The sequence below is a fragment of the Salmo salar genome, chromosome 06 (assembly GCF_965601325.2).
Source record: "Salmo salar chromosome 06, fSalSal1, whole genome shotgun sequence".
NCBI lineage: Eukaryota > Metazoa > Chordata > Actinopteri > Salmoniformes > Salmonidae > Salmo > Salmo salar.
In genome coordinates this window covers 95596781-95611597 of record NC_138296.1, presented here as the reverse complement: position 1 = coordinate 95611597, position 14817 = coordinate 95596781, and the positions used below count along the sequence as shown (strand labels likewise).

General features: G+C 41.5%; 1 protein-coding gene across 1 annotated transcript; it reads left to right on the top strand.

The window, feature by feature from the left end:
• The first annotated feature begins 6487 nt into the window (after positions 1–6487).
• Positions 6488–14028, top strand: LOC145879889 (protein phosphatase EYA4). Its single transcript, XM_082977096.1, has 6 exons — positions 6488–6601; positions 8614–8691; positions 9623–9689; positions 12225–12367; positions 12914–13036; positions 13880–14028. Exons 1-6 carry the CDS (start codon positions 6526–6528, stop codon positions 14011–14013), a joined length of 621 nt encoding a protein of 206 aa, XP_082833222.1. The 5' UTR covers positions 6488–6525; the 3' UTR covers positions 14014–14028.
• Positions 14029–14817: the final 789 nt, after the last annotated feature.

Below are 14817 nucleotides of genomic sequence, written 5' to 3'. Positions count from 1 at the left end.
ACGACCATGACAGCCACGACCATGACCACGACCACGACCATGACATTGACCATGACAATGACCACGACAATGACCACGACAATGACCACGACAATGACCACGACCATGACAGCCATGACCACGACAATGACCACGACCATGACCATGACCACGACCATGACCAGGACCACGATCATGACCACGACCACAACAGCCACAACCACGACCAGGACCAGGACCACGACCCCGACAGCCACAACCATGACCATGACCACGACAGCCACAACCATGACCACGACCACGACAGCCACGACGACCAGGACCACGACCAGGACCACGACCACGACCATGACAGCCACAACCACGACCACGACCATAACAGCCACGACCATGACCATGACAGCCACGACCAGGACCACGACCACGACAGCCACGACCACGACCATGACAGCCATGACCACGACAACGACCACGACAATGACCAGGACCATGACAGCCACGACCAGGGCCATGACCAGGACCATGACAGCCATGACCAGGACCATGACCACGACCATGACCATGACCACGACAGCCACGACCACGACAAGGACCTATGACCATGACAGCCACGACCACGACAAGGACCATGACCACGACCACGACCATGACCAGGACCCCGACCACGACAGCCACAACCACGACCAGGACCACGACCAGGACCATGACCACGACCCCGACCACGACAGCCACAACCACGACCAGGACCACGACCACGACCACGACAGCCACGACCACGACCACGACAGCCACGACAGCCACGACCATGACCAAATCATCATCAGTCTCATCATGCAGTCTTAGAATGTATTAAAAATCACAACATGAAGCCCAACGTTTGTATCATAACTAAAGTTACATAAATAACTCTAAATGAAGCATATAGGAGTACCTGTTTCTTTGTTAACCACTCAACAAGGAATAGCAGCATGTGCTCACTTCCTTTCTATTTGATTCAGCTTTCGTTCAATTGTGTTCTTCATACTATAAAATACCAAGATCAAATAATGCAACGAAATTATATTCAAATCTTGTCTGCTAAATGAACTAGTGTAGCCCACAGCCATATGGCATAGCCAGATCAGGACCCTAACATAAGGACAACTCAGAGGATGCTATTCTGTTCTTCTGAAATAGATTATATTTTCCTCATATCATGTTTCTTTAGACCTGTCTAAAATAAATAATGTATTTATTGTGAAGGTGTAGACTATATAACATGGATTTATTAGACTTTTTACAATGTAGATTGTCACAGGCGTCGTAAGGAGTGGACCAAAACGCAGCGGGTAAAGTGCTCGTCTTCTATATTTATTAAAGAAATAACACTTAAACAAAACAAATGACGAAAACAGTCCAGTAAGGAGCACAGACTATACTGGAAACAACCACCCACAAAACACAAGAGAAAACAAACCCCAACTAAATATGGCCTCCAATTAGAGACAACAACAACCAGCTGCCTCTAATTGGACGTCATTGCCATAACTAACATAGAACTAGAAAAGCTAGATAAACACATAGAAATAGAAAATATAGAACATAAACCAAAAACACCGAACCACACAAAACAAACACCCCCCTGCCACGCCCTGACCAAACTACAATGACAAATAACCCCTTTACTGGTCAGGACGTGACATAGATGTTCCAAAGGTCTGCATCAGTGACCTGTAGGCTGGGTGTGGAAGCCAGGGGATGCTGAATGTGTTTATATTAATTAACGGTCAATTACCGTGAGACCGGCAGTTATTTGCTTGATAATCACTGGCTGACGAAATTGCATGACCGCTACAACCCAACTCTGGATGATAACATAATGATGTTTGTTCCAGCATTAGAGCTGTTTTCCTAAAGAAGTTAAAATCCGATTTGTGTTTTGTTTCCTTCCCATGATACTAACGAGTATTGTGATACTGGTATCGTCCTGGCCCTAGTTTTGCCCAGTGATGTAGTAGAGTTATTAAACCTCGAGTCCGAATCGAGTCCCAAGTCCCTTATGGTCGAGTCAATGGTCGAGTCACGAGTCCCTATGGCTGAAGTCCGAGTCCCAGTGTTTGAGTCCTGGACCAAGTCCACAAGTCTGAGTCACTGGGTCCACATGAACTGAAAATATAGTCATTTACCCAGTCAGATATAGAGGAGTTATTAACCCAGTCAGATATAGAGGAGTTATTAACCAGTCAGATATAGAGGAGTTATTTACCCAGTCAGATATAGAGGAGTTATTTACCCAGTCAGATATAGAGGAGTTATTTACCCAGTCAGATATAGAGGAGTTATTTACCCAGTCAGATATAGAGGAGTTATTTACCCAGTCAGATATAGAGGAGTTATTTACCCAGTCAGATATAGAGGAGTTATTTACCCAGTCAGATATAGAGGAGTTATTTACCCAGTCAGATATAGAGGAGTTATTTACCCAATCAGATATAGAGGAGTTATTTACCCAGTCAGATATAGAGGAGTTATTTACCCAGTCAGATATAGAGGAGTTATTTACCCAGTCAGATATAGAGGAGTTATTCACCCAGTCAGATATAGAGGAGTTATTTACCCAGTCAGATATAGAGGAGTTATTAACCCAGTCAGATATAGAGGAGTTATTAACCCAGTCAGCTATAGAGGAGTTATTTACCCAGTCAGATATAGAGGAGTTATTTACCCAGTCAGATATAGAGGAGTTATTTACCCAGTCAGATATAGAGGAGTTATTTACCCAGTCAGATATAGAGGAGTTATTTACCCAGTCAGATATAGAGGAGTTATTCACCCAGTCAGATATAGAGGAGTTATTCACCCAGTCAGATATAGAGGAGTTATTCACCCAGTCAGATATAGAGGAGTTATTCACCCAGTCAGATATAGAGGAGTTATTCACCCAGTCAGATATAGAGGAGTTATTAACCCAGTCAGATATAGAGGAGTTATTTACCCAGTCAGATATAGAGGAGTTATTTACCCAGTCAGATATAGAGGAGTTATTTACCCAGTCAGATATAGAGGAGTTATTCACCCAGTCAGATATAGAGGAGTTATTCACCCAGTCAGATATAGAGGAGTTATTCACCCAGTCAGATATAGAGGAGTTATTCACCCAGTCAGATATAGAGGAGTTATTCACCCAGTCAGATATAGAGGAGTTATTAACCCAGTCAGATATAGAGGAGTTATTTACCCAGTCAGATATAGAGGAGTTATTCACCCAGTCAGATATAGAGGAGTTATTCACCCAGTCAGATATAGAGGAGTTATTCACCCAGTCAGATATAGAGGAGTTATTTACCCAGTCAGATATAGAGGAGTGACAAGAGGGATTTAGTAATACATTGTTTACTGTTAATGGTAATGTTACCATGACTACGTTCAGTATGCTACTGGTAATGTTACTATGACTACGTTCAGTAGGCTACTAGTAATGTTACCATGACTACGTTCAGTTGCAAAACGTTCTGGAACGTTGCAGATAGAAATAGCATGAATAGAGTTGACATTATTCCTTATTCAGCATGAATAGAGTTGACATTATTCCTTATTCAGCATGAATACAGTTGACATTATTCCTTATTCAACATGAATAGAGTTGGCATTATTCCTTATTCAACATGAATAGAGTTGACATTATTCCTTATTCAACATGAATAGAGTTGACATTATTCCTTATTCAACATGAATAGAGTTGACATTATTCCTTATTCAACATGAACAGAGTTGACATTAATCCTTATTCAAAATGAATAGAGTTGACATTATTCCTTAATAAAATAGTGCTGTGTTTGCGGTATGATGTCTTCAGCGCTGGCAAGAAGCCCTCCTTACAATCGAACATGGGAGGTTTGATAATGCTGTGGGGTCGTTTTGCTACCTCTGGTACTGGGGGGCCTTGAACATGTTCAAGGCATCAAGGAGTCAGCAGTTTATCAGGTGTTTTGGAGTCAAATGTCCAACCCACTGCCCAAAAACTGGGTCTCCATTGAAGGTTGTGGGTCTTCCAGCAGGAGGACAACCCCAAAGACACATGGGAAAAGCACCCAGGAATGGTTCAAGAATAGATGCTGGACTGTTCTGGTGTGGCAAGCTGTGAAGAGATGCTGGACTGTTCTGGTGTGGCCAGATGTGAAGAGATGCTGGACTGTTCTGGTGTGGCAAGCTGTGAAGAGATGCTGGACTGTTCTGGTGTGGCAAGCTGTGAAGAGATGCTGGACTGTTCTGGTGTGGCCAGATGTGAAGAGATGCTGGACTGTTCTGGTGTGGCAAGCTGTGAAGAGATGCTGGACTGTTCTGGTGTGGCCAGATGTGAAGAGATGCTGGGCTGTTTCTGGTGTGGCCAGATGTGAAGAGATGCTGGACTGTTCTGGTGTGGCCAGATGTGAAGAGATGCTGTTCTGTTCTGGTGTGGCCAGCTGTCCTCCATCACATAGTCATAAAACCTTTCATAAATGAGCATAAATGATTTATGGTTTTATTGGAAGCACATTTATTTATTGATAATGTGGGTTAGATGTCCTCTTGGTTGTTGCTGTAAAAGAAGAGAAACACAGCCTAATGACTTTAAGTTTGTAGCGTCTGCAATTGGTTTGGCCCGCGAAACCTATTGTTGTTTGTCTCCCTGTAAAATGTTACTCTGTCTTCTCACGTAACGATCAGAAGTTACCTCTTTAAGTTGGTCATGTTTAACAATTAATATGTCTTCCCTGTGGCTCAGTTGGTAGAGCATGGTGTGTGCAACGCCAGGGTTGTGGGTTCGATTCCCACGGGGGGCCAGTACAAAAAAACAAACCCCAAAAAATACATGAAATTAAATGCATGCATTTACTACTGTAAGTCGCTCTGGATAAGAGCGTCTGCTAAATGACTAAAAAATGAAATGTTAAAGGTGAATCTTCAGAAATGTCAAAACGATGACCGTGATTTGAATGAAGGGGTTTATGTTCCTTTTCAGAGAATTGATGATGATTTTTTTTTCATTGGTGGGCGATGCGGAAGTAACCTATCCCGGAGGGACGTACATGTTCATGTCCCGAAGTGTATTTCTGATAATATTACAACGGTTGTTTATGTACATTTATCATCTGAGGATGTGTGTATTGAAATTCATGCTATTGAGTATTCTGATTCCAAAACTGATTCTCATTGGCTGTTACGTCTGTCACGTCCTGACCAGTAAAAGGGGTTATTTGTTATTGTAGTTTGGTCAGGGCGTGGCAGGGGGGTGTTTGTTTTATGTGGTTCTGCCTTTTTTTGGTTCATGTTCTACATTGTCTATTTCTATGTGTTTATCTAGTTTTTCTATATCTATGTTGGGGTTTCGGTTGGACCTCCAATTAGAGGCAGCTGGTTGTCGTTATCTCTAATTGGAGGCCACATTTAAGTGGGTTGGTTTTCTCTTATGTTTGTGGGTGGTTATTTCCTGTTTAGTCTGTCTGTCTGTCTGTCTGTCTGTCTGTCTGTCTGTCTGTCTGTCTGTCTGTCTGTCTGTCTGTCTGTCTGTCTGTATGTCTGTCTGTTTATAGTGTCTTTCTTTCAAGTAAATAAGAAGATGATAAATATACCCGGTGCGTTTTGGTCCCCCTTCAACGACGCTTGTGACAACATCATGAGTATTGGTCTTTAAACACCTGTCACCTTTCCTTGTTTGTTGGACAGGACAGGTAACGGGTCGGCATGGTTACAGGCCTGGATTGTTTTTTCTTTGCTAGAGCTCTACATGTTTTCATTCGGTTTGTCTTTAACCAGTTTATTTTATTTTGTAAATATCGGTACACTAGTCTTATTTTCTCCACCTGCAAGTAAATAACCTCACTTTTGGGCAAGTAAAAAAAGTAAAGATTTTCTGTTGCCTCCTCACTGTTAAAATGCAACTGCATGGTCCACATTGAAGAGTCCAGATCTGAATTACATCCGTAACTTATGGTGAGATCTGAAAACATCACAGTTGGTGGAGGGCACCTCTCAAACATGAAAGGTGAAGCTCATTGATGACTACAAGAAGGGTTTGTCTGTCGTTATCTTAGCCAAAGACTCTGTACCTAAGTACTAGCTCTGGGGTGCCAATAATGTCGTCCATTCAGTTTGTCTTTATGTTCTAAATTAAAATTATAAACTTAAGTTGACAAAAAATAAAATTGGTTCTGCATTGTATGAAAATCCAATAACAAGGTGTGTGACTAAAACATTTTCTTAAATTTCAACTTATTTTTCCTAAGAAATAGGGAACTATTTAAGAAAAGTGCAAGGGTGCCAATGTATTTGGCAGCAACTGTGTTGAATACATGTAACAATCCTTAGATAGTCCAGTTGTGACTGAAAATGACTACTTTGGATACTGAGTGACATTTTGTAAACCATTTTGAACCTTCACGAACCATTCTGAATCTCTGAACCTTCATGAATCATTCTGAATCCAAATGAACCACAGCAGTGTTATGGTTTGGCTTGTTGAGGTGAGAGAGTCTGTGAGTTGTAACCCCGCCCCCTTTCTGATCCTCCGCCCATTCAGGAGAGACCATGACTATTCTAAACACGGCTGATTGGCTGCTGGGCTGCAGTAGCCCGCCCCCTGCCCACAGTGGAAAGGACTATGGTATTGACTGAGCATGTGTGTGTCTGAGCCGACTGCTCTGGAGCAGTGGGGTGGGGGTGTGTGGGGGTGTGGGGTTGTGTTGTGTGAAGTGGGGGTGTGTGGGGTGGGGGGGTGTGGGGTGGGGGTGTGTGGGGGTGTGTGGGGTGGGGGTGTGTGGGGTGGGGTGTGTGGGTGTGTGGGGGTGTGTGGGGTGGGGGTGTGTGGGGGTGTGTGAAGTGGGGGGTGGGGGTGTGGAAGTGGGGGGGTGTGGGGGCGTGTGAAGTGGGGGTGTGTGGGGGTGTGGGGGTGTGTGGGGGTGTGGGGTGGGGGTGTGTGAAGTGGGGGGGTGTGGGGGTGTGTGAAGTGGGGGGTGTGGGGTGGGGGTGGGGGTGTATGGGTGTGTGTGAAGTGGGGGTGTGGGGTGGGGGTGTGTGAAGTGGGGTGTGTGAAGTGGGGTGTGTGAAGTGGGGGGGTGTGGGGGTGTGTGAAGTGGGGGTGTGTGGGGTGGGGGTGTGTGAAGTGGGGGTGTGTGAAGTGGGGGTGTGTGGGGTGGGGGTGTGTGAAGTGGGGGTGTGTGAAGTGGGGGTGTATGTGAGTATAGGGGCGCCTTCAGAAGCTCACAACGTTTTCGAATGTTCAGATAGAAATATAGAATACAGAACAAACATGCCTCTCCGACGTGAAGACCAAGGAATCATGTTGGCTCTGTTCATGGCATTTCTATCTGCAACGTTTGGCAACTGAACATGGCCTAGGTGTGTGTTTGAGAGAGAAAAGGCATGTGGAATTGTAATTCAGGCTTCCACGGTAGCTAGGTACAATACCTCAGTCTAGAGATCCTCCGCTGTAGATGTGTGCTGTGCTGTTTGAATTATTCTGCACATGACCTCATATCTAGTCTCTCCTTCTCCCTCTCTTCCTTCCTCTCTTCTCCTCTCCTCCCTCCCTCTCTCCTCCTCCTCTCCTTCCTCTCTTCACTCTTCGTTCCGCTGTCTCTCCTCTCTTTCTTCTCTTCTCTTTCTCCTCTCCTTCCTCTCTCCTCTCCTCTCTCTTTCTCCTTTCTCCTCTCCTCTCCTCTCTCTCATCTCTCTCCTTCCTCTCTCCTCTCCTCTCTCTTTCTCCTTTCTCCTCTCCTCTCGCTCATCTCTCTCCTCTCCTCTCTCCTTCCTCTCCTATCTCTCCTCTCTCTCCTCTCTCCTCTCTCTCCTTTTTCCTCTCCTCTCTCTCCTCTCCTCTCCTTCCTCTCCTATCTCCTCTCTCTCCTCTCTCTCATTTCTCCTCTCCTCTCTCTCCTCTCGCTCCTATCTCTCTCCTCTCCTTCCTCTCTCTCTTTTCACCTCTCCTCTCATCTCCTCTTTCTCCTCACATTCCGCTCTCGTATCGCTCCTCTCCTCTCCTCCTCTCTCCTCTCTCCTCTCTCTACTTTCTCCTCTTCTCTCTCTCCTCTCCTCTCCTTCCTCTCTCCTCTCTTCTCCTCTTTCTCCTTCCTCTCTCCTCTCCTCTCCTTTCTCCTCTCCTCTCTCTCCTCTCCTTCCTTTCTCTCCTCTCCTTCGTCTCTATCTCCTCTCTCCTTTCTCCTCTCCTCTCGCTTCTCTCCTCTCTCCTCTTCTCTCTCCTTTAATTCCTCTCTCCTCTCCTCTCTCTCCTCTTCTCTCTCTCCTCTCTTCTCTCTCCTATTCTCTCTCCTCTTCTCTCTCTCTTCTCGCTCTCCTCTTCTCTCTCTCTCTCTCTCTCTCCTCATCTCTCTCTCCTCTTCTCTCTCTCTTCTCGCTCTTCGCTTCTCTCTTCTCTCTCCTTCTTTCTCCTCTCTCTTCTCTCTCTCTCTTCTCTCTCTTCTCGCTCTCCTCTTCTCTCTTCTCTCTCTCCTTCTTTCTCCTCTCTCTTCTCTCTCTCTTCTCTCTCTCCTCTCTCTCCTCTTCTCTCTCCTCTCTCTCCTCTTCTCTCTCCTCTTCTCTCTCCTCTCTCTTCTCTTCTATCTCTTCTCTCCTCTTCTCTCTCTCCTCACCTCTGTCTCTCCTCTCCTTCCTCTCCAGTTAAAACAGAGCCTATAAACAACAGTGAGACAGCCAGGACTACAGGAGACACAACACTGGACAACTACGCAGGATCAGGTAAACACACACAACACACACACACACACACACACACACACACACACACACACACACACACACACACACACACACACACACACACACACACACACACACAAACACAACACACAGCACGCAAACACAACACACACAAACACAACGCACAACACACAGCACGCAAACACGCACACACACACACACACACACACACACACACACACACACACACACACACACACACACACACACACACACACACACACACACACACACACACACACACACACACACACACACACACACACACACACACACAGCACACAAACACAACACACAGCACGCAAACACAACACACACAAACACAACGCACAACACACAGCACACACACACACACACACACACACACACACACACACACACACACACACACACACACACACACAGCACGCAAACACAACACACACACACACACACAGAGCAACCCCATGTAGAGAGGGTTTAGAGACAGAGGGGTCAGTGTTGACCTGTGACGTCTCTATGACAACAAACTACAACCGTATGACAAAGAGGAATATGATCAGACACAGTGTATGTACTGGTTGTTGTTTACCCGTTGTTTACCAGTTGTTTACCAGTTGTTTACCAGTTGTTTACCGTTGTTTACCAGTTGTTTACCAGTTGTTTACCAGTTGTTTACCGTTGTTTACCAGTTGTTTACCAGTTGTTTACCGTTGTTTACCAGTTGTTTACCAGTTGTTTACCGTTGTTTACCAGTTGTTTACCAGTTGTTTACCAGTTGTTACCAGTTGTTTACCCGTTGTTTACCAGTTGTTTACCAGTTGTTTACCAGTTGTTTACCAGTTGTTTACCCGTTGTTTACCAGTTGTTTACCAGTTGTTTACCAGTTGTTTACCCGGATGTGTTGTTTGTTGTTGTTTATTGTTGTCAGTCATTACCAGCAGTGGATACAGCCCTCCATCTGCACACCAGTACTCCCCACCCATCTACCCCTCCAAGTAAGTCCTGCAATGTACTATATACTATTACTATATTACTATATAACTATACTATACACAATTACTATATTATATTACTATATTATATTACTATATAACTAGTACTATATACTATTACTATATTATATTACTATATAACTATACTATACACAATTACTATATTATATTTCTATATTATATTACTATATAAGTATAGTACTATATGCTATTACTATATTAAATTACTATATAACTGTACTATACACTATTACTATATTATATTACTATATTATATTACTATATAACTAGTACTATATACTATTACTATATTATATTACTATATAACTATACTATACACAATTACTATATTATATTTCTATATTATATTACTATATAAGTATAGTACTATATGCTATTACTATATTATATTACTATATAACTGTACTATACACTATTACTATATTATATTACTATATAACTATACTATATACTATTACTATATTATATTACTATATAACTATACTATACACTATTACTATATTATATTGCTATATAACTATAGTACTATATACTATTACTATATTAGATTACTATATAACTATATAACTATACACAATTACTATATTATTTTACTATATAACTATGCTATATACTATTACTATATTATATTACTATATTATATTACAATATAACTATACTATATACTATTACTATATTATATTACTATATAACTATACTGCACACTATTACTATATTATATTACTATATAACTGTACTATACACTATTACTATATTATATTACTGTATAACTATACTATACAATATTACTATATTATATTACTATATAACTATACTATACACTTTTACTATATTATATTACTGTATAACTGTAAGCTATTCATATATTATATTACTATATAACTATACTATATGATATTACTATTTTATAATACTATATAACTATACTATACACTATTACTATAGTATTTTACTATATAACTATACTATAAACTATTACTATATTATATTACTATATAACTGTAAGCTATTAATATATTATATTACTATATAACTATGCTATACACTTACTATATTATATTTAAGCAATAAGGCCCGAGGGGGTGTGGTATATGGACAATATACCACGGCTAAGGGCTGTTCTTAGTGCCTGGACACAGCCTTTAGCCGTGGTATATTGGCCATGTACCACAAACACCCAAGATGCCTTGCTGCTGTTATAAACTGGTTACCACCGTAATTAAAGCAGTAAAGATACATGTTTTGTCATGCATGTGGTATATGGTCTTATATACCACGGCTTTCAGCCACTCAGCATTCAGGGCTCGAATTACCCTGTTTATAATACTATATAACTATACTATATTATATTACTATATAACTATACTATACACTATCACTATATTATATTACTGTATTAATATACTATACACTATTATAATATTACTGTATTACTATACTATACACTATTATTATATTACTGTATTACTACACTATACACTATTAACTATATTGTATTACTATATAACTATACTATACACTATTATTATATTACTGTATAACTATACTATACACTATTACTATATTGTATTACTATATAACTATACTATACACTATTACTATATTATATTACTGTATTACTGTACTATACACTATTACTATATTATATTATTGTATAACTTTATAACTATACTTTGCCCTATTACTATATTACTGTATAACTATACTATACACTATTACTTTACTATATTGCTATATAACTATACTGTACACCATTACTATATTTTATTACTATACTATACACTATATTTTATTACTGTATAACTATGCTATACACTATTACTATATTACTGTATAACTATGCTATACATTATTACTATATTATATTACTATATAACTATACTATACACTACTACTATATTATATTACTATATAACTATACTATACACAATTACTATATTATATTACTATGTAACTATACTATACACTATTACTATATTATATTACTATATAACTATACTATACACTACTACTATATTATATTACTATATAACTATACTATACACTATTACTATATTATATTACTATATAACTATACTATACACTATTACTATATTATATTACTATATAACTATACTATACACTACTACTATATTATATTATATTACTATATAACTATACTATACACCATTACTATATTATATTACTATACTATACACTATTACTTTACTATATTACTATATAACTATACTATACACTATTACTATATTATATTACTATATAACTATACTATACACCATTACTATATTTTATTACTATACTATACACTATTACTTTACTATATTACTATATAACTATACTATACACTATTACTATATTATATTACTATATAACTATACTATACACTATTACTATATTATATTATTATATAACTATACTATACACTATTACTATATTATATTACTATATAACTCTTTCTCCTCTCCTCTCCTCTCCTCTCCTCTCCTCTCCTCTCCTCCCCCCCCCCCCCCCCCCCAGGCCGTACCCCCACATCCTGTCCACACCGGCAGCCCCGCCCATGCCAGCGTACGCCGGCCAATCCCAGTTCAGCAGCATGCAGCCGTCGACCGTCTACACCACATACTCCCAGACTGGCCAGGCCTACGGACTGTCTACCTATGGTACACGCACACGCACAGACTGACACTCATGTACTCAGACATGTTGTCCTCTCAGACTGACACACATGTACTCTCTATCCCTCTCTCTCCCTCCCTTTCTCTCCCCTCCCTCTCGCTCTCTCTCTCTTTCTCTCTCTCTCCTTCCCTCTCTCCCCATCCCTCTCTCTCTCCCTCTCTCTCCTTCCCTCTCTCCCCATCCCTCTCTCTCTCCCTCTCTCCCCTCTCCCTCTCTCTCTCTCTCTCTCTCCCTCCCCCCTCTCTCTCTCTCTTCCTCCCTCTCTCTCTCTCTCTCCCCCTCTCTCTCTCCTTCCGTCTCTCCCCCCTCTCTCTCTCTCTCTCTCTCTCTCTCTCTCTCTCTCTCTCTCTCTCTCTCTCTATCCTCTCTCTCCCCCTCCCCCCTCTCTCCCCCTCCCCCCTCTCTCTCTCCTTCCCTCTCCCCCCTCCCTCTCTCTCTCTCTCTCTCTCTCTCTCTATCCTCTCTCCCCCTCCCCCTCTCTCTCTCCTTCCCTCTCTCCCCCCCTCTCTCCCTCCCCCCTCTCTCTCCAGACCTGGGTGTGATGTTACCAGGTATGAAGACAGAGGGGAGTCTCTCCCAAACTCCCCTACAGACCAGCCTCAACTACACACCACAGCCTGGACAGACAGCCTACTCACCATATCAGATGCCAGGTCAGTTAGCCAAACATCCAATCGAAGGAATGTGAGAGTGGAAACCTAACCAATCAGGTGACAGGTACCGTACTAGCGTGACTTAAGTAGGAATTCCTGCCTTCATTAGGTAAGACTAAAATACAGGACCTGTTCATTGTGGAGTGAACTCTGTATGTAATTGTGTCTGTTTAAGCTGTTCGGATAGTTGTTTGTAATAAAACACAGTATCATTGGAAAAGAGACTGGACTCCAGTGGGATTTCCTAAATAAAGGTTATAGAAATCAAATATAGAAATATCTCAATAACAGTTATGTCAGGAAAATGAATTGACACAAGATGAATTCATCTCTGTCTCTCTGTCTCTTTCTCTCTCTCTCTCTCTCTCTCTCCCTCCTTCTCTCGCTCTCTCTCTGTCTCTCTCTTTCTCCCTCTCCTTCCCTCTCTCTCTCTCTCCCTCTCGCTCTCGCTCTGTCTCTGTCTGTCTCTTTCCCTCTCCTTCTCTCTCTTTCTGTCTCTTCCTCTGTCTCTCTCTGTCTCTCTCTCTGTCTCTTGCTCTCTCTGTATCTCTCTCTCTGTCTCTCTCTGTCTCTCTCTCTCTCTCTCTCTCTGTCTCTCTGTCTTTCTCTTTGTCTCTGTCTGTCTCTCTCTGTCTCTCTCTTTGTCTCTCTCTGTCTCTCTCTTTGTCTCTCTCTCTCGCTCTCTCTCTCTCTCTCTCTCTCTCTCTCTGTCTCTCTGTCTCTCTCTTTGTCTCTCTCTCTCTCTCCCTCTCTCTCTCTCTCTCTCTCTCTCTCTCTCTCTCTCTCTCTCTGTCTCTCTCTTTGTCTCTCTGTCTGTCTCTCTCCCTCTTCTTCTCTCTCCAGGGTCCAGTTTCACGTCATCATCTGGTCTGTACTCCAGCAACAACTCTGTGTCCAACCCAGCCAACTACACTGCTCCACAGCAGGTACCTGTGTGTATGCGTGCATGGGTGTGTGTGTGTGTGTGTGTGTTTTGATGTGTGTGTGTATGTATGTATGTAAGTGTGTATTACAAGCATTCTTAAACCTCAACAAACAAGCACAAGTCTGTCTCTACTGTAGAACTCTGTCTAGAATTTACACTTGTCACGTCCTGACCAGTAAAGGGATTATTTGTAATTAGAGTTTGGTCAGGATGTGGCAGGGGGTATTTGTTTTATATGGTTTTGAGTGTGTGTGTTTATGTAGAGGGGCGTTTGATTTATGTTTCCGGGGTTTTTGGTTTAGTTCTATGTTGCATAGTTCTACGTCTGTTTCTAGGATGTTTATTTCTATGTTTAGTAATTGGGATTGGGGCCTTCAATTGGAGGCAGCTGGTTATCGTTGCCTCTAATTGAAGGTCCTATAATTAGGAGTATGTTTGTTTTTGGGAATTGTGGGAGGTTGTTCTTTGTACTGCTGTGTATAGCCGACGAGACTGTTCAGTTGTTTATTGTTTTGTTTATTAGTCGCGTTCACAATAAAAGTTAAGATGAGCGCGCAACTCGCTGCGCCTTGGTCCAGTCACGACGACGACCGTTACAACACTGTTACGTCTATAACTACCTAAGTGTTTGACTGCTGTGTCAGTGTCCTTGAGCCTAGAATGACTTGTGTTTGTGTTAGAAGGTAATGCTCGTAACACAGTTGATCGGGAGAACATGGTTACCCCACAACAACAAAAACTAAAATATACCGAATACGATAATTCATTTCAAAAATCTGTTTTGGACAGAATATTTATCTTAGGTTACGTTCCAAATAGCTCTATATACCCTATGGGCCTTGGTCAATACGAGTCA

Excerpts from the sequence above, each read along its gene's own strand:
- LOC145879889 (XM_082977096.1), top strand. The coding sequence starts at position 6,526 with ATGACTATTCTAAACACGGCTGATTGGCTGCTGGGCTGCAGTAGCCCG. Across the intron at positions 8,692-9,622 it reads GGACAACTACGCAGGATCAG|TCATTACCAGCAGTGGATAC; the intron begins GTAAACACACAC and ends TATTGTTGTCAG. Across the intron at positions 13,037-13,879 it reads CTCACCATATCAGATGCCAG|GGTCCAGTTTCACGTCATCA; the intron begins GTCAGTTAGCCA and ends TTCTCTCTCCAG.